This window comes from Littorina saxatilis, linkage group LG2 (assembly GCF_037325665.1).
Source record: "Littorina saxatilis isolate snail1 linkage group LG2, US_GU_Lsax_2.0, whole genome shotgun sequence".
In the NCBI taxonomy this organism is placed as follows: domain Eukaryota; kingdom Metazoa; phylum Mollusca; class Gastropoda; order Littorinimorpha; family Littorinidae; genus Littorina; species Littorina saxatilis.
This window is the reverse complement of record NC_090246.1, coordinates 32,286,208-32,311,565: the sequence shown is the minus strand read 5'-3', so window position 1 is coordinate 32,311,565 and position 25,358 is coordinate 32,286,208. Positions and strand designations below refer to the sequence as shown.

At 39.6% G+C, this 25,358-nt stretch overlaps 2 protein-coding genes across 12 annotated transcripts in view; one reads left to right on the top strand and one right to left on the bottom strand.

Moving 5' to 3' along the window:
• Window positions 1–2,413, top strand: part of LOC138958779 (guanylate cyclase 32E-like) — a 208,202-nt gene extending 205,789 nt beyond the window's left edge. The window contains exon 22 of the mRNA XM_070330071.1: window positions 221–2,413. Coding sequence (XP_070186172.1) covers window positions 221–925 — 705 coding nt within the window. The 3' untranslated portion in view covers window positions 926–2,413. The remainder of the gene's footprint in view (window positions 1–220) is intronic.
• Window positions 2,414–6,062: 3,649 nt separating this feature from the next.
• Window positions 6,063–25,358, bottom strand: part of LOC138958776 (cadherin-23-like) — a 30,180-nt gene continuing 10,884 nt past the window's right edge. Inside the window, exons 17-33 of one of the 11 annotated variants that reach the window (XR_011453503.1) lie at window positions 25,018–25,188; window positions 24,558–24,752; window positions 23,829–24,066; window positions 23,092–23,417; window positions 22,126–22,374; window positions 20,899–20,987; window positions 20,296–20,382; window positions 18,800–18,868; window positions 18,331–18,403; window positions 17,631–17,758; window positions 17,340–17,380; window positions 16,864–16,878; window positions 15,754–15,817; window positions 15,071–15,110; window positions 13,683–13,733; window positions 11,887–11,912; window positions 9,883–9,913 (exon numbers count right to left, since the gene is read on the bottom strand). Coding sequence is in view for 9 of the 11 variants with exons in the window: in XM_070330061.1 (XP_070186162.1) it covers window positions 9,370–9,913; window positions 13,683–13,733; window positions 15,754–15,817; window positions 16,864–16,878; window positions 17,340–17,380; window positions 17,631–17,758; window positions 18,331–18,403; window positions 18,800–18,868; window positions 20,296–20,382; window positions 20,899–20,987; window positions 22,126–22,374; window positions 23,092–23,417; window positions 23,829–24,066; window positions 24,558–24,752; window positions 25,018–25,188 (2,340 nt within the window). In the remaining 2 variants the exon portion in view is untranslated. Of the gene's footprint in view, window positions 9,914–11,886; window positions 11,913–13,682; window positions 13,734–15,070; window positions 15,111–15,753; window positions 15,818–16,863; window positions 16,879–17,339; window positions 17,381–17,630; window positions 17,759–18,330; window positions 18,404–18,799; window positions 18,869–20,295; window positions 20,383–20,898; window positions 20,988–22,125; window positions 22,375–23,091; window positions 23,418–23,828; window positions 24,067–24,557; window positions 24,753–25,017; window positions 25,189–25,358 lie in introns of all 11 variants that reach the window. The other 10 variants (XM_070330065.1, XM_070330066.1, XR_011453504.1 and 7 more) reach the window with 10 other exon arrangements.

Genomic DNA, 25,358 nt, shown 5'->3' with positions numbered 1-25,358 from the left:
AAGATTTATCTAATTCTGTAGATCCTGCTGTCATATTTGGATTTTACTGATTTGACGTTCGTTGCTTTGTTTACTTTTCTTTGTTTGACGTAATTGAAACTATACCAGCAGGCTGTACTAGTTTCAAAGCCTTAGAAATATACTTCGGGTACGTCATACCACATGTTTCGCATTCCCTGTAATATTCAATAGTGATGGTTTATCATCTTGATATTTTCAGGGTAAAGGGGAAGTCCTAACATACTGGCTGACCGGCGAGGACCCGGACGTACGAAAAGCACGCCTACGCAGTTTGACGCAATTCCACTTTCCGGCGAATGACGTCACAGACTCAGCCAACTTGCAACGCCGGGCTCACTTTTTGGGCGGGTCCTCCCCCCACCACACCCTCACCCACGCCCAATCCCCTCACCACTCCCCCATGCTTGGAAGCGTGAGGCTCCCCAACAAAAGTTGCAACAAAGTCAGACTGGCGGATTCTTCTTCTCCACCTGTGGTGTTCGACCTCTTTAAAGACTCGGACAGCGGTCGCTTTGTAAATACTGATGGCCCAAACGGGATAACCCAGTACCGAGGGCGGATGCACTCTTTCAAGGACGTTATGTCTAAAACTCGCTCCAAGATGACGCCGACAAGTTCAGAGCCTGTGATACACGATAACCCGAACTTCAAGAGTAACGTTAACCACCTCGCTGTGCCCGCGGTCGTGGGTTCTGCTCCGAGCGAGATTAGCGTGGTCTTCACCCCTGTGTTGAAAGGTCGTCGCCGTGACCACGATTGTGTCAGCATCTATGACAACGCCACGCCCACCGAGTTGAGTGTTCTGCTGGGTGAACGTACGTGTGTGGGAGGTTTGGACGAGGAGAGAGAGTACAATGAGTCTTCGTTCTCAAGAGACGCTGGTGGTTCAGCGTTCGGTGTTTGATTCGCAGTCTCAAGGACAACGTTCATTTTTTTTCAATCTCAAGGGCAGTGTGTTTGTCAAGGTCAATGTTTCAGTTGTCAGGGACAGTGTTTCAAGTGACAAGGTCAACGTTTTGAATCTCAAGCACAGTGTTGCAACTGTCAAGGTCCACGTTTTGAATCGCAAGGACGTGTTTCAGGTGTCAGTGTCAACGTTTTGAATATCGAGGACAATGTTTCAAGTGTCAAGGGTCCACGTTTTTCAAGTCTCAGGGGCATTGGTTCCTCTCTACGCTCCTCTGTCTACCCATTTTCACTAAAGCACATACTCCCACCATTTTCACCAAAAATGGGTCAAAACTGCTCTGCGGATTTTGTGTAATTGAGTGTCCTAAATAACCTCACGTTGGAATGAAATGTGTTCTGGACTTGTTACCCACCTCGTAGTATCAGCTATGATAAAGTATGTGAAGGGAGAAGAACAACAGATAACGTGTGCTGGCTGGTTAACTGGGCATCACTGGTTGTGCTAGCTGGTTAACGAAGCGTCACATCACAAGTGACGTGCACATTGTGATGAGTATGCATGCATGGTCTTTGTTTTTACTAAAAGTGTCTCTGCGAACAGGCTTGAGCTTTTTATAGCCACACATTTGTTGACCAGGGCCATAGAGCTAGACTGACCATCGACAGTCACATGGCTGCATCTGTCGAGCCCGCATAGCAGCTGATGTGCGGCTAAGATTTTAGTTTGTGTGTCGGAAGTTCACATTATTTCTACTGTTCTGGAACACGTGGAGAAATCCAAGGTTTATGTTCAATGTGTGTAAAAAGACAGCTAACTGGCAAAGGAAATCGCAAGGGTCATATTTCGTGTGTTTGAAGTTCAAAGTGTTTTTGCTGTTCAGGGCCCGTATGCTTATGGGGGAAGTACGCGACAACTCCCGAAGTTTTGAGTGACATCGGAAGTACTTGCCTCACTTTCGTATGCATGGGCCGGAAGAAGGGCTTACTTCGAAGCAAAGCGAGAAAGTAACTGAGGGTAGTTTGCGACTACTCCCAAAGTTTTGAGCGACATCGGAAGTACATCCTCACTTTCGCATGCATGGGACGAAAAAAGAGCTTACTTGGAAGCAAACTAGGAAGTAAGTGATGGTAATTGTACTACAGCGAGACCCAGGAGTACAAACGCTACTTCCAAAGTTTCTCAGTGCAAAAGGGCAGGGCTTTTCTTCGGTTTTTCATATGAAACCGAGCTGACGCAAATGAAAGTCCCAAACAGAGAAAATAGAAGGAAAAATCATATCTCGTGCGTGCATTTCGTGCAAATTTCCCTGAATACAACCAGCCAGCTTTGACTTTTGTTCGTTCTGGGTCACTGGCCACCACTCTTTCATCTCCGCTTATACGAGGGGGTGTTTGTATGTAAATGGGCGTCGTTGTGTGCATGTGTGAGTGTGTGTTTGTGTGAGAGTGTGCGTGTGTGTGTGTGTGTGTGTGTGTGTGTGTGTGTGTGTGTATGTGTGTGAGTGTGTGTTTGTGTGAGAGTGTGCGTGTGTGTGTGTGTGTGTGTGTGTGTGTGTGCGTGTGTGTGTGTACGTGTGTGTGTGCGTGCGTGCGTGCGTGTGTGCATATGTAGCCAAGTTACCACAGTTGCTCGATTGACGCATTTCACGTCTTCGATATTCTGTTTGAGCTCATTTCCCAATGAGCTGCCTTAAAAACAGGAATGACCAAAGTCATTAATTGATTTTTAAGCCACCAAGCTGAAATGCAATACCGAAGTCCAGCCTTTGTCGAAGATTGCTTGGCCAAAATTTCGAGAAAAATGAGGGTGTGACAGTGCCGCCTCAACTTTTACAAAAAGCCGGATATGACGTCATCAAAGACATTTATCGAAAAAAAGAAAAATATGTCCGGGGATATCATACCCAGGAACTCTCATGTCAAATTTCATAAAGATCGGTCCAGTAGTTTACTCTGAATCGCTCTATACACACACACACACACACACACACACACACACACACACACACACACACACACACACACACACACACCACGACCCTCGTCTCGATTCCCCCCTCTCTGTTAAAACATTTAGTAAAGGAGAAAAAAAAGTTCAACATAATGATTAATCATTTATTTTTCTCCCTAACATTCAGGTCAACAAAGTCATTGTCATAACTAGGCAGTCATTCAATTCCAAGACAATCATCTCAGGTTTGAACCGACCCTTTCGTTTAACCATTCAAAAAACAACAACAATAACGCTGTTAGTACTACAGCGCGCTCAACGTTCGCCCTTTTGTACTCGCGGTGAGACTTGTTTCTTCTGGTCGCCAAGCTTACCGTCAACAAACGCATGTACTAGTTGGGATTCCCCCAATTTTCGCGACCTTGACCGAATACTCTCAAAATCAGCACTACGGCGTTCATGCATAGGGAACAGTTGGAAAGTTAACTTCGGGAGTTCCCACTTTCAAAAGAGGCCTCTACTTCCAGTGTTTCTGACTTCCAGTTCATGCATACGGGCCCTGGACATTGTTTTTACAACTTAAAAGGCTTTTGTTCAATGTGTGTAAAAGGACACGTACTTGATAACTCCACGGGTTTCAGTAACTGCACGACATGACACTGCTTTTATGTGGGCTGCACGCCTCACTTACACCGTGTTTTCCATGTGTGCGGTGTATGTGATTCAGTTGTGAAGTAAATATATATCTCAAACGAAGTGGTGGTTTCATGCTTCTTCATTAAATGCAAGAAAAAAACTCTTTATGATATTAATTAAAGTGGAAACATATCAGAAGGTTGCCTATGTGTATATTAACACTTCATGCTGTGATATGGTTTAATTAATGTTAAGTATGAATTTGTGAAGCTATCTCATGTAACAACTTCTCTTTTTTCTCTCGTTATCACATGTTAGGAATTCGTGGACAGTACAAAGTTCGTCGCCAGCTTTGTTGCAAAGTGTACTGAAGATGTCTCTTTAATTTCTGAATTCTGGCTTTAATCTCATTTTAACGTGGTCAGAGTTTTCTTACAAGGTTGAGAGAGAGAGAGAGAGAGAGAGAGAGAGAGAGAGAGAGAGAGAGAGAGAGAGAGAGAGAGAGAGAGATGAATGAATGAATGGAGTGAGTGAGAGAGAGAGAGGAGGGAGGTAGCTGAAGATGAAAGAGCATTATTTATGAGAATTGTGATGTGCGATATCCATATAAACTGTGAATAATGGGGTTGGTCTTTGTTGTTTTTCATCTCCAGTTGCATAGTTATGATAATTGTTATCTCTGCATGCGATACAATAATCAACATGTAAGAGTTAATGCGATAAATGCCATTGATTGTGGTTTTTTAGTCCTGTTTCTATTTGTCTAATTATGACCAAAGCACACAACACGGTTTCTCTGACTTACGTAAATTTGATACCTTTGTTGACATCACACGAACAGCGTGTTTCAGGCACTTTAACCCGTATGCTTTGCTTTAAACACATTCTGCCGTTCTTGTTTTTAAAAAGAAACAACTAAGAGTTAGTTAGTTAGTTAGCTATTGCTTTTCGGGTCCAGCGGACCATAATAGACCAAATCAGGACCCCAAAACAAACAACTAAGAAGTTGATATTGTTGTAAGACATCATTAAGAACAGCAATAAGTTATTTTACCGAAATGCGATACAGATTTTGTACCGCTGGCCTAATTCAGCTCCTCTGAATGAAAGGACGATTTAAAAAGTTCGGGCATATATAATGAAAATAGTCTTACAAAATAGACCGCCAATGCCTTTGTGGTGTATACACCAGGGAATGTATTGTTCATCTATAACTGCAGAAGATAGATAAATAATTATTTTTGGTTTGTGTCCAAGTGGAAGAATGCCCTTATTCCATGGACTCTGTGTGAGGCCTGATCTAGGAACGCTGAAGAAGAAGAAGAAGGACTCTGTGTGAGGCCTGATCTAGGAACGCTGAAGAATAAGAAGAAGAAGGACTCTGTGTGAGGCCTGATCTAGGAACGCTGAAGAAGAATAAGAAGAAGAAGGACTCTGTGTGAGGCCTGATCTAGGAACGCTGAAGAAGAAGAAGAAGAAGGACTCTGTGTGAGGCCTGATCTAGGAACGCTGAAGAAGAAGAAGAAGGACTCTGTGTGAGGCCTGATCTAGGAACGCTGAAGAAGAAGAAGAAGAGGGACTCTGTGTGAGGCCTGATCTAGGAACGCTGAAGAAGAAGAAGAAGAAGGACTCTGTGTGAGGCCTGATCTAAGAACGCTGAAGAAGAAGAAGAAGAAGGACTCTGTGTGAGGCCTGATCTAGGAACGTTGAAGAAGAAGAAGAAGAAGGACTCTGTGTGAGGCCTGATCTAGGAACGCTGAAGAAGAAGAAGGACTCTGTGTGAGGCCTGATCTAGGAACGCTGAAGAAGAAGAAGAAGAAGAAGAAGAAGAAGAAGAAGAAGAAGAAGAAGAAGAAGGACTCTGTGTGAGGCCTGATCAAGGAACGCTGAAGAAGAAGAAGGACTCTGTGTGAGGCCTGATCTAGGAACGCTGAAGAAGAAGAAGAAGGACTCTGTGCAATTCTGTGGCAGGATTCACCGGAAGGTATTTAGTGTTTTCCTGGTTGCATGGTACTCCCCTGATACGTGTTCAAAAGACCTAAGAAGCCGATAATCTGTCAATCTCCATGTTTTCTAATCCAGTTTATAATTATAACCCATGCAGTTGTGTTTGTGTGTGCTTTGTCTTACCTGTTATTTGGTTTCTCCGTAATATGTCTTAGCAATGTATTGAGATCTTCCGTCCAGCACGCGATGTTTTGTTGCTATGATCTTTCCCCCGTGACAGCAATGTTTCGATCGGCATATTAACCAACTTACAAAGAATAATAAACTGACCACAGTGTCAAGTCGTTATGTCTCTCTATGTCTGTCATATTTGTATGTGCGGGGATGGATTATGCGCGCGTGTGTGTGTGTGTGTGTGTGTGTGTGTGTGTGTGTGTGTGTGTGTTTTCAGGATCGAGTTGTGGGTAGGGAAGGGGGAGATGAGTGAGTTTGTGTATGTGTGTGTAAGTGTTAACAAGTGTGCGTTTGTGTTACAGCTTCTGTGTTCGTTTTGCTGTATTACCACACTCGCTCACAACAAATTACCAGCAGCTTCAAATACTTGAAAAATATCATTATTATTACACAACAGATCATTTTTGCACAAAAAATTTTGAGGATTCACATACATTACCAAAGAAAACAGTCTACTTCAACCGCAGAAGGGAAGTTTGCAACAACACACAAAATTCAACTTTTGACATAATTATATGTATCAAGGATTCGCATGCATGCACACAGTATCCCTCACAATTTCTTATCGGAATGATAATAATGCTCGATTTGCCTAATGTATCACTGATAGGCAAGCATACAAACAATTCCCCTCATACTTATTATGTTGCAATAATAACTGACGCTCGATATGCTAAATACTAGGAAACACGATATGCGTTTCTTGTTTAGCACAAAGTCACCTAACCACTTTGAAAGGTCTCACTTTCGTTGTTTAGCTAGTTTTATTGCTGTACTACCTAGACGCTAAAAGGGAAATATAGTAGCAGATTCTGATGAAAGAAAAAAACGGCCACATTGAACTATGTTGTTGTAGCTTTGCGGGGAAAGAAGACTACTATCTTGAATTAATTGAAACGGGTAGAGAATTAACATGGAACCGGCATTTTATTATAAAACTCATTTTTGTATGTTTTGAACTACTGGACGCTTCACTTCCGAATAAGAATCTAAGTTCACTAGAGGTGTGTGTTTTTTTCTCCCAAATATCTTCCTTATAAACGTAAGAAACGAGTTTGGGCGGAGGGGTTCCAAATTGGAACAATGAAAGGGGTGGAGGATATAGAGAGGGGAAGTCGACATGAGACCTATAATCACCACATATATTTAATAAAATCGTGAGTTATTATTTCGTTGTTTTTTATAATGAAAGTGGCCCAACAGATTGTAGTGTGTTATCTCTTGCTGTTTTCTAATTGTATCACATGAAGATATGTTTACTTAAAATTTCCATTCGAACTATTCGATGCCGACAGGTTTTCTACCACGCTAAACTCGCTTGGCTGCACAATTTACTTTGATCATATAGACCTTAAATCTTTGTTTCAAAGTGCAGATGTTGGATCAGTTGTGAAGATCCGATCAAAGAGGTATATATAAATAGTAATTAAAACAAGACTAGAAAAACTCGATACTCCTGTCTCTCTCTCTCTCTCTCTCTCTCTCTCTCTCTCTCTCTCTCTCTCTCTCTCTCTCTCTCTCTCTCTCTATCTCTCTCTCGCTCTCTCGCTCGCTCTCTCGCTCTCTCGCTCTCTCTCTCTCTCTCTCTCTCTCTCTCTCTCTCTCTCTCGTTGCATTATTCGTCCATACATATACATAATACATGTGGATTTATAAATAGTTTTGTGGGATATGTTGTTGATGAAAGACTGGGAGCATTTCAACACGATCTCCTTCCATGAAACTACCAGGGAAACTTCTTTCGTAACCGAAATTCGAAAGACTGAAAAATACAGTTCAGTTAACAAAGTGAATAACTTAACTTCGAAAGAACCCCCAAAAAAACGAAAACTCATTCAAAAACAAAAACATGATAAGTATTGCAGACATTCAACCATGCCGAAAATAATTAGATAATACTTTCCACAAAATGGTCCATTCTTTTGATTAAGGTGGGAGGGAAGAACGACAATAAACGAATATCTGCATACTCATGTACAAAGAAACCTTCGTGCTGTGGGGAGGAAAGGGTATAAACATGGCAGTTATGCCTTTTTACGCGTCGGACCACCATAGCGATTTTTACGCTATCGGCGTACATCAGTTGAGATATATATTGCTCAGCTTACCTCCTTCTCAAAGAAAACAACTCCTCCACAGCATATCAAAAGCTGACATGGTAATTTCCAGGAATTGTAACACAGCTCTGATCCTGATTCTCAATTATAGAGATACGTACGACACAGCTGCATAAAAGTTCATTTTATCTATAAAAACAAAGGCAACGATTTATTAGACAAAGAACATAGAAATTAACCACTCTCTTGATGAACCTTATACAACTCGAATAAACTCAAAATCCTAGTCTTAACGTTCTCAGACTGATGCATACGCATGCTGACTTACACAATGTTTGTTCACATGCAGGCTCATACGTACGTACACACTCAAGAATACTTCCACTGTGTGTTTGTTTTCTCAGACACTCTGCACCTATATCAGTTGAATGATTATACATAGACTGGTGGAAATAGTCCAAGCTTTGTCAAGTCGTTAACAATCAAAACAATAATCATGGAAACCAACGACGACAATGACAACCAAAGAAACAAACAGAAACCAAAGAGAAAAAAACACGAAGCAAACAGCACAAAACAAAACAAAATTAAAATTAACAAATATTAAAAGAAAGGGAACAATATTTACCACGCATAACACACATTCGCAAACAAACACCGGTGCATTTGAATTTTGGTCCAGCACACCTTGCACAATGAACGTATTATCACAAATAGGTCTGTGTTCTTTTGATGCTTAGCTTTAAACGTCAACAAGAAGGCAGTACGCGTGTCCCTGGGTATAGACAGAATGTGGAATGTTTAAGTAATTGGCCGTGGAATATTGAAGAATGATCTGTCATTCACAGATTCCATCGGAAAAAACGACCAAAACAACATGTGTCTGCCTGAGGCAAGGCTTCATTCTGCCAATAAGAAACTGTATTAAAATCAAATCCACACAACTTGTCCATTGTTTTAGTGCACCGTGTGCGCACCATGATATGTTGCACTTGGTGGAACAATACCTTCAACTAACAGATAAAAAGAGGTCAACCAGTCACTTTCGTCCCGACCAATATTTTGTCTTTTTTGGGTCAGTAGACTAAACACAATGTTTTCCCTAATCGTACTTTCCCCGCAATTTATGCACAACTTCGTTCAAACTCTGAACAAGGAAAGCGGGTACCTCTAGTCTTTCGCAACAAAGACTCTTTTTCTTCGAAAGAAGCAGTTTCAGTAGAACACTCAGATAGACGGTGAATGTGTGTGTGTCTCTGTGTTGAATTGTATTATACACTGTGATCGATGTAAGCCCAACAGAGCGAGCATCTTCTGATGATGCTTGTTAGCGAAATGTCTCCTTTAGATTACAGAAACGTTTTCACAGAGCACTCACAACACGCCCAAAAGGCTATATTTGTTTGCAGCATCCATATAAAAGCAAACCGAAAAGGGCTTTCGAGGCAAACTCAGAGCACAGAGTATACCGAAAGGGATGCAGAAAGGAATAAGTAAGATGTTTTTCCAAAATGTCTGCCCAAGGCAACACCTTGACGATGCAAGTCACTGTGATGTCATCCTCGTCATCCTCTACGTCATTAAGTATATTGACTTTAACACGACCACTTGTCTCTAAATTTCCGTCGAAGGCAACCCATTAACGTTGCAAGTCACTGTGCCGTCATCGTCCTCATACTCCATGTCAACGTCATAATCTTCACTGACGGCACTACCACCACCCACGACAATGGGTCGAATAGGGTCCGGCAACTGGAAAGACCCCCTGGCCTTCAGCCCTCTCTCTGCAATGCTGCTGTTGGCCGAGCCCGTAACTGGAGACGGTGAAGGTGTGGATGACGAAAGCATCATCTTGTCATCGTGGAGGGTATCCTTGGCCAGGTCATTGGCCTGGAGGTTCTTGGACGTCTCGTGCTCAGTGATGACGGCTTTCAGGTAGCCCGGTTTGCTTGTGGGGCTGCTGTGGTTGTTGTTATTGTTGTTGTAGTTGGCATTGCCGTGATTGAGGATATAGGGGTGGTGGTGGTGAGGAAGGTGATGGTGGTGGTGGGGGTGCCTAGGGCCGCGGTCCTCTGGGAAGATGTTCATGCAGACTTCCTGTTCGTCGAATCCTGGAAAGGCTTGCCTCGTGAGAGCGTTCTCGTCCAGGGAAGTCTGTCTGAAACAAAGGATGCCCTGTCGTCAGTGATACTTGGATATTGTATGATGGCAAAACCAAGAAGCTTATCTCCTAAAGACAATATTCTTATTAATCGACGTATTCACACCAGCACAAATCAATATTGCGTTGGAAATCTTGATAGAAGCAGCTAGAAGGTTTCGGTTTAAAGGCATACATCTTCATACTCGGCGTGTCCGCGCCAACCCTTACAATCAACTTAGGACAGCGTAAAAAATGTAAATCTAAACACCCACAAGATTTCTCTTTAAGCATAATTCGCCCATACGATCAAACCAAGACTGCGTTGAAAATCTCAATCTTAGCACACACAACATTTCCTTTAAGGGTATCATTCTTCACAATGGGCATTTCCACGCTCAGTATTGTCATCACTTTTTAAGCAAAATTGTGATAGCGCGAGATAAACAGCGATATCATCGCCATGAAATTAAACTAAAATCTTGACATTTCTCACAGACCAAGATATCTTAAAGAATATCATGCCAAGGGAACAAAAACGTATTAACATTAATTCCTAAACAGTCTTTTTTTGATACCAAATAATATCAACGAATGGACGAAATATATGTTAACTCACTTTGTGAAGTTAAAAAATAGAAAAATGAAGTAATTTCAATGACTTTATGTCGCCACTAAATGTCCCCTGTTCAAAATAAATTGTATCGAGCAAAACTCCGTTGTGTTTTTGTTTTAACTTAACTTCGATTAATGATATAACTAACCACACAGTCTCAAAAACAATACAAATTGCCGCAGAATGTACCATTTAGCAACTTCCTGTCTATCAAGCATAAGTGTTCTCCAATTGACATGTTGATAGTGAACTCTGAAATCAGATTAAACTACCACAATACTTAAAGAATTCGTAGCCTAATAAAGTATATGAGACTTCCTAAAAAATGTAGTCTTCTCTGTATTTTGTAAGCATCAGCCAAAGCAAGAGTTAACAGGATACGCAGAAAAGAAGAAAAAAGCTGCATAAACAAGTATGTCTCTGTAGACTGCAGAGTAAACCAAATCTAGTTTCCATATTTCAGATAATTGAAATGTGCAACCATGATTAAGTGCAACAAAAGTTGTTAAAAGGGAAGGAACACTTTCAGTATGGAGGTAGAATGGGAGGCGGAGGGACGGTGGCGAAACAAGAAATCCAAACCTCGAGTATTTTCAAATTAAAAGAAACCTCATAGTAATGTACAACAAAATAACACACCCTCTCACAACTGAATAGCAGTTGTTTATATACACCGTAGAATATAACAAACGAAGAAAGAGAAGACGAGGAGGAAACTATAAATGCATGGGAATTTTTACAAAAAAGAGGCTAAGTAGCAAATATATATATACAAAAACATAAACTACAGTTTTCAAAAGTCAAGTATATAAGAGGCACTATAGGAAAAAGAATACTAGCTAGTATCAGCGTCTAACTACTAAAATGTTTGTTCCATGAAGGCAGGACTACACCTAAATATCTCACACTGCCGCTTTCTATTGTATACTTCTAACATCTAGGTTCTAAGCTAGAAGGGAATACATGTTGGTGTGTCAAAAGTGACATTAGGAAAACACAAAGGTATCAACGGGAGCATATCATGTTGGAATAACGTAAAGACATAACTTCGAAAACAAAAACCATATTTATATGAAACAAAAGGAATTCATTAACACAACGACGATGGTATTCCTACATTAAACTCTTTCTTGCGGTTCAATTACAGAATCATGCTTGCCGAAAACGATTAGATTAGCCACAGGACAATGGCTTTTTGGGGCAGGTGGCAGGTGGGGGGTGGGGGGTGTTAAATTTGTACATAAAAAGAACATTGTTCTGAAAGTAAAATGAACATAAAATAAACCCAACTGTACAAGTCAAGACCCAGGGAAAGGAAACTCAGAACTTGAAAGAAAATATGAAGCCTGGTTGTTTTTACAGCCGAAGATCTTACCTTGTCGACATTATGCTGTAGCGGTGCTATATAAACATGAAACCAGTTTGACAGTCAATTTTCCTGTCAATCGTTCTTAAAATCCTCTGTCTAATGAAATGCTATACCAATCGTACTTCTTGTGGAAAGGATTAGGTAAACAGTTATAAATATGATAGTATTAATTTATTACTCAATCATAAATCAGCTCGATAGAGAATAGCGGGTTATGTTTGCAAAGTATAACAACCGAAAATTCCTATAAAAACAACAACAACTGTTCATGTCCACGCAAAAACAAAAAGCAACCGTTAAACCGACGGTAACTTTTAATGAAAGTGGCACAGAACGATTGCCCAGGTATTTGAATTGGCTTGATTGTATTTCAGCGTAGGTTAATTACCAATTAGTATAAGAGAAGAGCAAAGTTAACCCCCCTTGTGTTTTTCTTTTCCTTCTCCGATAAACAACAAGTTTCTAAAATCCACCTCTCATTTTCAAAATCAAACATTGAAATAATTCAGGTGTTGTTTTACAATCTTCATTAAACACTTAAAATAATGTCTGCTGCAAGAGTTGAAAATGAACTTGTTTCAAACTGTGGTAAATAAAGGTACGAGTAAAATACTGTCATAATGAACGTTTAAGTTAGTAACTCAAAATTCCTAAAATACTCAACCGAACAGGAAAAATAAGTTATCAGAATAGAAACAAAAATATGATAACATTACAAGCTAAGAAGGAGATGAAGGCCAGTGTGTGTTTGCATGTGTGAGGAAGGTGGAATTGACGGAAAAAGTCATAATTGAATTGAGCAAATGTCAGGGCAAACACATTTCAGATATTTACTTTCCAAATTGCCAAATATATTTAAAAACCCACATACCAGAAATAAAAGACAAGGAAAAAGGTGTGGGATGAGATAGGCATCATAGGGGGAAATGTCATCAGGGTGCGGACAAGTGTTCATTGCTGTGTATGATTTATTGTTCATTATATCAAGATACAGACAGGACTGTGAAAGATGAATGATGCAAACCCGATGGGATTGAAGTTACGTTATTATTTAACTGTTAATTCTATTTTTGGGTTATTTTTCCTTCTTTTTTTTTTTGGGGGGGGGGGGGTTTCTTGGTTATTTTCCCCTAGTAAATTGTAGAAATGTATTCAAATATATTAGAATAGGGCGAAAGGAATTCCAAATAGTAATGTTCACCTGTGAGGTTCATCAAGAGAACGCATGGAAGCTTCATTAAAGAGTCCAAGCCTGTCTTGTCAAACAATAGATAGCAGAATAACTATCATTAACACGACGTTCATATGACAACTTCGTATGTATCGTTCAGAGATAAAAAGCTCGCATCGGGAATCTAAGGTGACTGTTGACTAATACCAAAAGAGGAACCAAATAAAATTCACTAACGTGTGTATGCCGAAGTAACCAACGTATAATTGTAATCTTCCACGATTTTCTGTTGTAAATAAAGTAACGCATACACAGTGAATATTCGAATTGTACCAATAGTTTCATTTGTGAAACGCTGTTTGAAGTGTTTGATTCTTGTTGTGTTCAAATAAACAAACCGTGATGTTGGCGCTAGCGCTAAGGTCATGTGATTAATCTAGAACAGAAGTAAGTTTGCCTTATACGGCATATACACGAACACTGTTGTTGACTTCAGACCATCGGGTGTAGTGTTATAACATCAGGACCATGTTCCTGTGTTCTCAGTGTGCAAGTTGAAATCAACTGAAAATTGACTTAATACAAATATTCACTTTAAACATAGCTTATATTTACTTTAAACATAGCTTACCCATCATCGTCTCCTTCCAACATGATCTTCTCCAAATAAATAGGATTTGAACTGCAATCACAACAAAACACTCAAGCATTGAAGAAAAAGCCACACTAGGTTATATGTGCAAACAAAGAAAAATCAAACCACAGGCACACTAGAAAAAAAACAAGGCCTGGAAATGGAGAGGAAGGCGACAACAAAGACTCATAAAATGAGAGCAAGGAACAGCTAAAAGCAATCAAAGGGTTACGCGGTTGTTAAAGACTGAACAGTAAAAACACTTATTTCTAGAACTGCATCTCTAACATAAAAAAGTAATCAATGTTGGGAACTACTGTTCTATCTAAGGCCGTCTACATGTTCCGTCTCTCTTGCTGTCTTATAATTTCCTTGATCTTTTTGACTAAACTAAAGTAAGATTATACATATGACAGGATACAACATACTGCTGTGTAAACCTACATCATAAAACGCGATTTTCTGACAATGTTTAGTCTTGCTTTGAATAACCACGTTTCTCACAATTGAAAGAAGACGTTCAAGTTGATCATGTTTTGTTTTGTAAACAAACTTTTTGTGGAATTACTAGGTAGTAAATGAGTAAGCTCATGCATATAGATAACAAATATAGAAACAAAGATATCAAAAGAACGAAGTAAAACGCAAGAAAAAACAATTAACTCAATCATAAAGCGTATTTCAAACTTATTGATAGGAAACTGTACGAAAGGAAAAACAATCCAAGACCCTTTATATTTGTAATTTTAGTTTTACAGCAGGTACTCTGAGACTGTGCTTAAAGAAAATGTGTAAACTTTAAGACCGTATTTGTTTTCTCATAGAATTGTGAAAAATACTTAATACGTTTACCTTCGGTTATCAAGTTAACCCACAAATCAAACTTGATAATTACACTGTTCAAAAATGTTGATGTTGCTGTGCTTCTTTCATTAACATAAGTTTTAACGGGTTGTCCGTTCAGAGTTACACCATCAAAAGTTGGGTACTTCTTGCTTTACTTTTTTCGAAGTCTTTTAATTTTGTAGAGACAAGTAATATACAGAAAAGGTCCTGGGAGTATTGCATTTAAAACAAATCACTGCAAACTAAATCCTTTTAATAAAACATTAAAAATTCACAACAAAAAGTGCACCAAAAAGGAAAGAAAACCTGTTAAAACAGGACTTCAATAATCAAATGAAAACACACACAAAACGGAAACTGATGTCAATCGAACATAACCAAACAAAACAGAGAAAAGTGCTTTTACTTTAGCACGCGCGTTTGGAGAAGATATTTAAAAGCTTTAGAATGATTGTTGTACAACAAGCAAAAGTTTCAGTACAACATTGAAAGTATCACTGAAAGACGTAACAACAGGTTTGAGAGTATGGTTGTGTTACCCAAAGTTAAAATCGCGTCTGCCCTTCAAACATGCTAGGTCTGTTGGAATGGGAGGAAAAAGAATTAACAGAATTCTAGTCACTCAAAATTAAACACAACAGGAAAAATATCAAAAATAAAAAAGCTTGGTTCTGGGAATTTCTATTCTAACATTACTGCTAGTCCCACGGAACAACTTCACTGAGCTATAATCTTTTCTCAAGTGACTTGGTCATTTCTGTAAAGTTTAAAGTTGCAGAAAGCTAGGTCCCGTAGATCTGACTTTGTTATAGATACAACCCAAACCGTTGACTGATTTACGTTACAATTTATAAGGTATCAAAGGACTGAAGATAACTTGAAATTGTTTGTGGCGATCAGAAATATTGACAATTCAGGCTAGGAAACAACTCACATTTAGCAGTTCAGTTTTCTGTTACAAATACAACTTAAGCTTATCAATGGTGTCATGTTTTCTCCTGGGGAAAATAACGGCAGAGAAGATTTCTTACTGGCTTCTGAAGCAATGTTGAAGTGTATCCCATCTGCCTTTTATGCTACTGAAATACCAACAAAAATTGATTCCCCAAGCTCAGCAAAAGTCCTAAACGTAATTTGTACTATATCTACAAGGTTCTAACTAAAAGCTTTCTGTCCCATTTGTGATACCACCACTTCAGTCAGAACTGAAGAAAATACTTACTTTTCATACGAGTGCATATTGGTACCAGGTATATCCACTTTGTATAAGTCTGTTTCTTGAGGGCCTGAAGTAAAGAAAAGAAAATGGTTCAAATATGTTCACAACAGGTCGAAAATATGCATATATGTCTAAGAACTTCACAGCCACGCAGAAATTGATAGCGAAGCATCACAGAATCTGTGAAGTAAACAGAAAAAGACAGTATCTAAAGTGTAAAAGAAAAAAGTCACTATCTGAAGTGAAAAGCAAACAGTGCAAGTCCCTCAGTGTGAAAAATGGTTAGTTTGCACGAAAACAGATGGCCACAGTGTGTTGGTTGAGTACCCCGCAGCAGGAGAGAATATTACCAGATGTTAAACTCTAGAAGACTGTAGTGAACAAGCCACACTGTAGTTGTTTAGATAAAGATCACCTGGCCTGCGATTTTTGTGTTCTGTCAAAAATAAAGCCAAGCAATTTGTAATTCAACTTGCGTTTACATTGTTAAGTATTTAAGTTTTACGAAACAAACAAGCAAAAGACAGACAGACAGACATACCGACAGACTGACAGCCAAACAGAAAAACAGGCAGGGAGACAGACAGTCAGGCAGACAGACAGGCAGACCGAAAAGAAAGAAAGAAAGAAAGAAAGAACGAAAAAAAGAAAGAAAAAAAACGAAAGAAAAAAAGAACGAAAGAAAAAAAACTGAGGGGGAAAGGTGGACTGGAAAACATAGAGTAAACAGGCAGACAGAAGAAAACCACAAAACAAAGACAAAGACGAGACATCACCATTTCCACAATCCCATGTAAACAATCGCTTCATATAAATTAACATGAAGTGATAGTGTTGAATCCGAAGCAAATCGTCGTGTCAGAAATTAGTCTTAAAATTTCAATCATTGGAGTGGAGTATTCGCCTGGGATATAAAGCAGTTAGTATCGGCTTTCCTTGCCTGCACCAACAGACACATTTTATTTTATTTGTCAAAAAGATTTCAATATGTGATTCAAAGTTCTTAGGCTGATCTCTGACAGATGTAACAAAACAGAGAGTCAAAAGAGAGATCCATAAATATTCTTGAGAGAGAAGAGCATTCCTTTTTTTACAACAACCCACATAACCTACCAATTCCTGAATTGACTGCATGAAATAGAAAACCCAAAAGTGTCGATTAAGTCACTGCAAACACTCGTGGTAAAAACACGAATACTAAAGTCATCAAAATGATCATACAAAACTGTGAACAAAAAGCTGAGATATCTGTCTAAATCTGTACTAAATCTATTAATAAATTATATTAGCGTGCAATGAACACAAATTCAGCATATTCATAGTGCTGTGTCAACAACTGAAAATAACATAATGAACGCAAAAGCCGGCATTCTCTATGTTTTATGATTCAGTGATAATACATTCTCGTAAAAATAACCCATTTTAAGTCTACACTTGCACCCACTCTGCAATAACAAAGGTACTCTAACTTCCAAATGCAACTGAGTAATATACTACCCGCTCACAAAGTGAGGGCATTAGAAATTCCGATTCATTTTAAAAGAGTTTAAGGTGATAATTATTATGCTTAAATTAATGAAAAATCTTACCATAGGCCAATGCAGTTGCTGCCTTCAGCTTTCTTGAGTATCTGAAAATTAAGATCGAAACAATAAGAATTGCACGCTGTTTGCTTCAGGATTGTTTAACAACTAACCCTTCTCTTGTTGTCAAACATGAACGTAAACTACAATACATTTCACCAAGGGCCACTATGTCTGCTGATTAAAGATACTCTGTTCAAATACATGGATTTTATGATGTTCTCACCAACAGCATTTTCCTTGTCGTACATAACAAATTTACAAGCGTTTAACATCAAATCACAATTTGAAACTTACCGTTTATACGTGAAATATAGCACCACGGCAAGAATAATGCAGAGCACTCCAAGTATGACCGACACGAGGATAAGTGCCATCTGTAGCTTCTTCTCCATCTCGTTATCCTCCATTGAAGAACTTGTCTCCTGCGAAATGACAAGAGTATCCAAAGTTAAACACTCTCCACGACTTAATAACGTGCAAACACACACAAATCTGAACAGGGCCACATTAGTCCATGTGATTGAGAATAATGTATCCCAATGAAAAACACTATGGCCTGTCTCAATTCTACTGTAGCCATGTGTGCAGGTGGATGGGTACATTGCCTGACTGGCAAAATGACGGACGGGAAGCTGATGGAGTATAACTAGCCAGCACCTTGAATCCAGTCTATGTAGTAACTTATTCGCTGATTTAATGACTCAAGACACATGCTGTCCAATATACAACACAACCGCAAATGTTGAAAAACACACACACACACACACACACACACACACACGCACGTACGCACAAGCACACACACACACACACACACACACTCACACACACAGACTCACGCACGCACATGCACACACACACACACATGCACACAGACACGCGCGCGCGCGCGCACACACACACACACACAAACACACACACACACACACATACACACACACACACACACACTCACACACACACACAAAACCGAATCAGACAAACAAAGACATACCTTAAACTCTACAATATTTAAGTCGTTGAGCAGAATATTCATGTCAGTGCTGGCGCTCAGTTCATCAATGATTCTGTTGACAAACACACACACAAAACTCATGTGAAAGTTTCATAAATGGCCAATCATATTTGGTTGCAAGAATGTAATGTTTAATTTAATCTAATGTGCACGTTATTTAAAGAAGAATGTCTGAAGGCATAACAAAATAATGACAAGTATATAACATCTTGATCTCCATGACGAGTCTCTCGGATGAATTCAAAAGACGAGAAGAGGTTCTATCAGCAAAGTTCAAACGAACTTTATCATACATTTTCAATCAAAAACAGAAAAGTAACAATTCAACGGCCTATGGTGTTATACTAAGAAAACAAAGCAAATTTAACAGGATCAGTATTGATACAATGAATGTACCCCCTAAACTAGTCGAAGACAGCAACAAAGAAGACGAGTACTAAATGCTTACCTTAGTAATCGTACTGCTGGGATGATCTCATTGGTAGTTAGATCTTCTCCGTGGATGAACATATCAGTTCTGTGAAACAGAAGAAAAAAAACTCATCCATCACATTTTCAAAGACTCTGGAGAGTTGGGCGTGAAAGACGCGTTAGTCAAGTTTTGACTAAATGTTTTAACATAGAGGGGGAATCGAGACGAGGGTCGTGGTGTATGTGTGTGTGTGTGTCTGTCTGTCTGTGCGTGTGTGTGTGTAGAGCGATTCAGACCAAACTACTGGACCGATCTTTATGAAATTTGACATGAGAGTTCCTGGGAATGATATCCTCGGACTTTTTTTCTTTTTTTCGATAAATACTTTTGATGACGTCATATCCGGCTTTTTGTAAAAGTTGAGGCGGCACTGTCACACCCTCATTTTTCAATCAAATTGATTGACATTTTTTAAAGCAATCTTCGACGAAGGCCGGACTTCGGTATTGCATTTCAGCTTGGTGGCTTAAAAATTAATTAATGACTTTGGTCATTAAAAATCTGAAAATTGTAATATTTTTTTTTTATATATAAAACGATCCCAATTTACGTTCATCTTATTTTACATCATTTCCTGATTCCAAAAACATATAAATATGTTATATTTGGATTAAAAACAAGCTCTGAAAATTAAAAATATAAAAACTATTATCAAAATTAAATTTCCGAAATCGATTCCTGATTCCAAAAACATATAGATATGATATGTTTGGATTAAAAACACGCTCAAAAAGTTAAAACGAAGAGAGGTACAGAAAAGCGTGCTATGCAGCACAGCGAAACCACTACCGCGCTGAACAGGCTCGTCAGTTTCACTCCGTTTTGCACAAGCGGCGGACTACGGTCATTGTGAAAAAATGCAGTGCGTTCAGTTTCATTCTGTGAGTTCCACAGCTTGACTAAATGTAGTAATTTCGCCTTACGCGACTTGTTTCTAGTTATTACCGTCATCAATACATCCGTCTATGCATTTGTTATCTCCCTTATTACACAGTGGAAAACTACTCAACAAATTTCTCTTGATTTTCAACTTTACAGTCATTTTGTTTTTAAGATTCCCTTATAACATGTCAATCAGCTTGTTAAATTATTCAAATGTGCATCAGGCTGCATATATGTGACCCTCCACCACGGAATGAGTCGCATGTCACCTTTGCATGATTTTCAAAGTTTTACATTGTCCTAAAGAGTTTTTTATGCTCTATCCAGTGGTGAAAACCGTTTTAGAAAAGAGCGAAAACTGTTTGAGTTATAAGCCTATGACTAAGGTGACCCTCACACTGTTACCAGACACTCCCCTGACTTATATTAAGCATAGCGCAGAACCGCGCGAGGTGACATGCGACTCATTTCGTGGTGGAGGGTCACATATTAAAAGAGTGTATTAAAAATTAAGCTCACCGGCACCCAGTCCTCTCTCCGCTCCTCCTACCCCACCCCCTTGCTCATTAAGAAATGAACAAGCAACTTACTTGTCGTTTTCTGCAACGTTGTTTTCGTTCTCGTGAGTCTGCACTTTGTCCACCACTATACGAAGGCCTGTCACAGCGCTCATGCGTCTGAAAAGAAACCAAGCCCGTCATCATAACTTTCATCGTCGAAACAACATCCTCTGTTAAGTGAGAGATAAAAAAAAAGATGGTTAATATTTCAGGCAAGGCTGTGCCGTAGCCAAACGGAATCAAACAACGTCAGATAAGTTTTGTTCATTTCATATTAATTTTTCGTTTGTCTGTCCATTATAAAGACTATTGGGTCGATTTACTTGTGAATGCTTTGTTTTGTTAAAACTTAAACATTCCATTAACTAACTATTTTAATTCGTTTAACTTTGAGAAATGTGTGAGATATCACATCGACAGTCAGGTGAGCTTCTTTTTCCGACACTCTGCTCAAAACATGCACTAAATTAGTCTTGTTTTGCACATCCGTCTTCAAGGTCATCGTTGTTGTTGTTGTTGTTGTTGTTGTTGTTGTTGTTGTTGTTGTTGTTGTTGTTGTTGTTGTTGTTGTTGTTGTTGTTGTGATATTGTGTTTGCCTTTTGAGTCCCAGCAAAACAGCTGATCAAACTTACTCAGAAAATTCGGCTCGGTAGGTTCCAACCTTTGCAACCCCCTCTCTGAAGACGACTTTAAGTCTCTGGTTATCACTGATCAGCGAAATCTGAAAAAATACAGGAGCATTCATGAGCATATTGGCAAGAGTCGAGATTTGAAAAGGAAATACTATGTACAATTTTTAACAAGAAGAGCAAACGCTCGATCGAGTCACTTTCGCAGTTCTGAATATTATATGAGGCATCAGATGGACAGGAAGAAATTGCTATTCACAACACAATACAGATGTAAATAATTTGATGTAAAGAATAATCCTATAAAGTTTGAATCAAATCCGATGAATAGTTTCAGAGATATGATATTTCAATTTTTTTCCTTCAAGACATACCTGTGACCTTGAAAAAGGTCAAAGGTCACCAAAGCAGACGTCAAAGTGTAGAGGTCACTGGGAGTCACGTTCACATAAAATTTGAGCCCGGTCACTTTTATAGTTTCCGAGAAAAGCCCAACGTTAAGTTGTGTGTTGCCGAACAGAAAAGGCTAGTTATCTCCCTTGTTTTTCTGATAACGTTCGTAAAAGGCTACAGATGTAAATACTTTGATGTAAAGAATAATCCTACAAAGTTTCAATCACATCCGATGAACTTTGTCAAAGATATAAAATGTCTAATTTTTCCTTTGACGCTGACCTGTGACCTTGAAAAAGGTCAAAGGTCAACGAAACCATCGTTAAAGTGTAGAGGTCATTGGAGGTCACGACTAAACAAAATATGAGCCCGATCGCTTTGATAGTTTCCGAGAAAAGTCCAACGTTAAGGTGGTGTCTACGGCCGGCCGGACAGACTAACACTGACCGATTACATAGAGTCACATTTTCTCAAGTGACTCAAAAATACATCGCTAGCACATGCTCTTCTTCTGAAAACCAACAACAACAGACATCAATAACATTTCCAGAGCTTTACAAGAAAATGTCGAGCCTATATCTTCAAACACTCATAATTCAATCGATTGTCACCTCAACACATGCATCGTAGACATTGTCATTTCTATCGTTTTTCGGCACAAGACCTGAAAAGGGGAAACCACGATTAACTTTCTTCTCTGTGTTAATTGTCCGCAGGAAGGAACAAGCTCATTAAATTTATTTTCAAAAGAATAAATAAGAATATGAGAATGAATGCACAATTAATTCACCAACTATCGCTACAACCAGAAAAAGCAGACAAAAATAAAACACTTACCCTGAGCAGCGCGTCATCACTAAGACCCCCTTTGTCGATGACTCGGACGTTGACGGTGAAGAAGCCAGACATGTCAGCGTTGAAGTAGGTGTTGACCTTAACGGAACCGTTGGGGAAGAGGGTGAAGGGGGAACCGACGTTCATATCCGCTAACTCCGTGGCCAGTCGGGGAGGGTGGGCTTCGAACTCTGTGAGATTGGTGAATCTGGATACACCCCACGTCTCCGTATCGTAGTCGATCACCTCGTCCTGCGGAGAAAAGTAATCGTTCTTGAAGGAGAGTGGATTGGACAGGTTGTAACGGACATAATTTGCACATCCTAAGAAGGATTAGATTGTGAAACAGTGCAGACACCTATGAGGGATGCTTTGCCAGGGTAGACTTACATACGCGCGATATTCTGTCAACAGTCGCGCTTTGCATGTCTTTCGTGAACTCGTGTCCGATTTAGTGGCTTGTGTTTGGTGAGAGCAACAGGTTGTGGCCGAACTCATGAGACTGCGAAAGTGTGTTTTGCCTTGAGTTCGTGTGGTGATTCATTATATTTATTGTAACGGTAAAGTAACTTGAGCGAAAGTACTTCTTTGGTGGGTGAGCTGTGTCCTGTGTAATCACGTTTGCCTTATGTGGACAAAACCAAACCTAGCTGTACAACACAATATATTATGATAATATATACTACAACGAAATAGACTAGAATAGAATCCTTTCTCTTTAAATTTGAAAAGACTACCGGATTCTGATGGTTTATACTTACTTAGCTCTGGACAGCTCAGCAAATACTAAGTCTAGCATGTTAAAATAAAAAGCTACATGACTGCCACTTGTGCACGGACAGTCACCCAAAGGTAAAGATAAGATAAGAAAACGTTATTGTCCAATGGTATGTTTACATAAAGATGAAAAGTTGTCTCATAGCAACACATTATCTATTCACCAAAAGCGACGTGCGTTCAAGTACTCACCCGAAGGTTATACAGAATCTTGCCAACTTGCACGTCCCGCGTGATGCCAAGGGCAAGGTCATGTCGCACGAAGACAGGCCGGAAGTCGTTGACGTCCGTGACATTGACCCTGACCCACAGCAAGGACGTGTCACTGGGGTCATAGAGGACAGGCGCCTCCGCGAAGGACGGAGCCAATGGTGAAGGAGTGACGTCAGTGTTACAATCGTCAGAGGCACGAATCACCAGGTTTGTGAAGGCGGTCACTTCACGATCCAAGACACGGTCTTTCTTGAGACACAGACTCCCTGATTTGTCCAGTTGAAACATGTCTTGCAACTCGGCGCCTGTGTACAACACAAAAGTACAGATTGGTGAAATGATGAAAATGGTGAACCTCCAAAGTGTGTGCTTAATATGGAGTGTTTCTTTTGACTTTGAAGTAATCATTATGGAGAACAATAAACTCAAAGCTGGCTTGAATCTAAACTAACAAGATTAGGGTTTGTTACAGAATGTGAAATATAAAATGGCATAGCTTCAGAGCTAACAGTATAAGCCTCAGCTTGTAACAAAAATCTGATATCAATAAATATGAAGGAAAATCTATAAAAAAAAATTTAAAAAAAAATCTATATAAATAAAATGAATCACGAAACATTGATAGACACAATCGTAACCGAAGTGTACAACCAGCCTGTGGTATCCATACACACTCCAATCAACTACGTAAGAACACCAAATGGTATCACACTCACCAACAAGGTAATAGCAGATGATAGTGAACTCAGAATTATCGTCTTTGTCCGTGGCAACACTGACGTTGGCGCAGGCTTGGGAGGTTTCGTTCTCCTTGAACTTGACCTCGAAGGGTGTTGCTATGGTTTTGCGGTCAAACTCTGGAGGTTCGTCGTTGATGTCCTTGACCCGTACCAGCAAGGTCAAGGACTTGGAGAAGTTCGTCGGGATGCCGTTGTCTGTGGCTTTTACTACCACCTGTGAAAAAAGACGTGAAATGATGTTTTCAGGTTGGTTGGGTTTGTTGTTGCGAGAAGGATAAAACACTACAGGCACGGAAAAGATGGTAGTGTTTTACCAGCAGAATACTACATTGTCTGTCCCTCAACAAGTTATTATATTATTGACTTACTTTTAGCTGATCCCTTATCCAGTAAATGTCACATTCATGCTACATCATGAATTGCTTTTAGTCAGCCATTTAGTTGAATTCTTCTCAGATCCATGCTTGCTTTCTAATCCTACTTGATTTCGGTCGTTCTCATGGCACTTAAACTTTAGAAGTTAGTAAAGGTCAACCTTTAATGCGCTCTAAATATAAACTGCAATAGTGAGTGAGTCTTATGCCAAACCAGTCCCCTGGCACCTGAGAAAATAAGAAGCATTGAAATAAACTAACGACTTTCTTCCTGAAATCGTTTACTTCTCGAATACCACTTCAACACAAAATACAACCATCCTGAACCAACCTTGTAATTCTCCACCGTCTCTCTGTCCAGCGCGACCTTGGTGGTGAGTTCTCCGCTTGTAGAGTTGAGGCTGAAGGTCTGCAGGGTTCTGGGGTCCTCCTGTTGCAGGTCCAGCGAGTACTCCACGAGACCGTTGCGGCCCGTGTCACTGTCTTCTGCCTCTAGTTTAATCACCAGGGTACCGGGGGGGACATCCTATGAGTAAGAAAGAATGTAATTTGCAATGGGGCCTTCTCAATACAGAATACAGACAATTGTATTGTCCAGTGAAACCAAGAATTTGCCTTAATGTTGCGGTAAAACAATCAACGAGGCTTGCATTCATTCGCACTGAAACTCTCAAAACTGTCTGAATGACCGAGTTGATGTTCTCGGCCTCCAACACGTTGACGCGGAAAGCACAAAGATAATTATTGAAAGACACAAAATCAACAACGCGAAACACGATGTATACTCTTACCTCAAGAATTTGAACGACTGGGTTGTTCGGGTCTGGGTGCACAAAAACCGGGAAGGCATCGTTGACGTCATAGACATCGATGACGTATTGCTTGGTGGTGGATTTACTTTCTGCCCCCTTGTCTGACGCTAGTACGGTGATGTAGTAAAACCCAGCTTTGGCGTGCAGTCGCTATTAAGGTAGACATACACACAATAGAAATGGTTATTACAAAGTAGGATGCATACATAGCACATTGATTTATCAATCTCTTTGAATATTGATTGGCGTCAGAGCAAAATGTCGATTAGACAACAAAATCAACATGTTAGGCTTAACACCCATCGCAGAAAAAAAGTCAG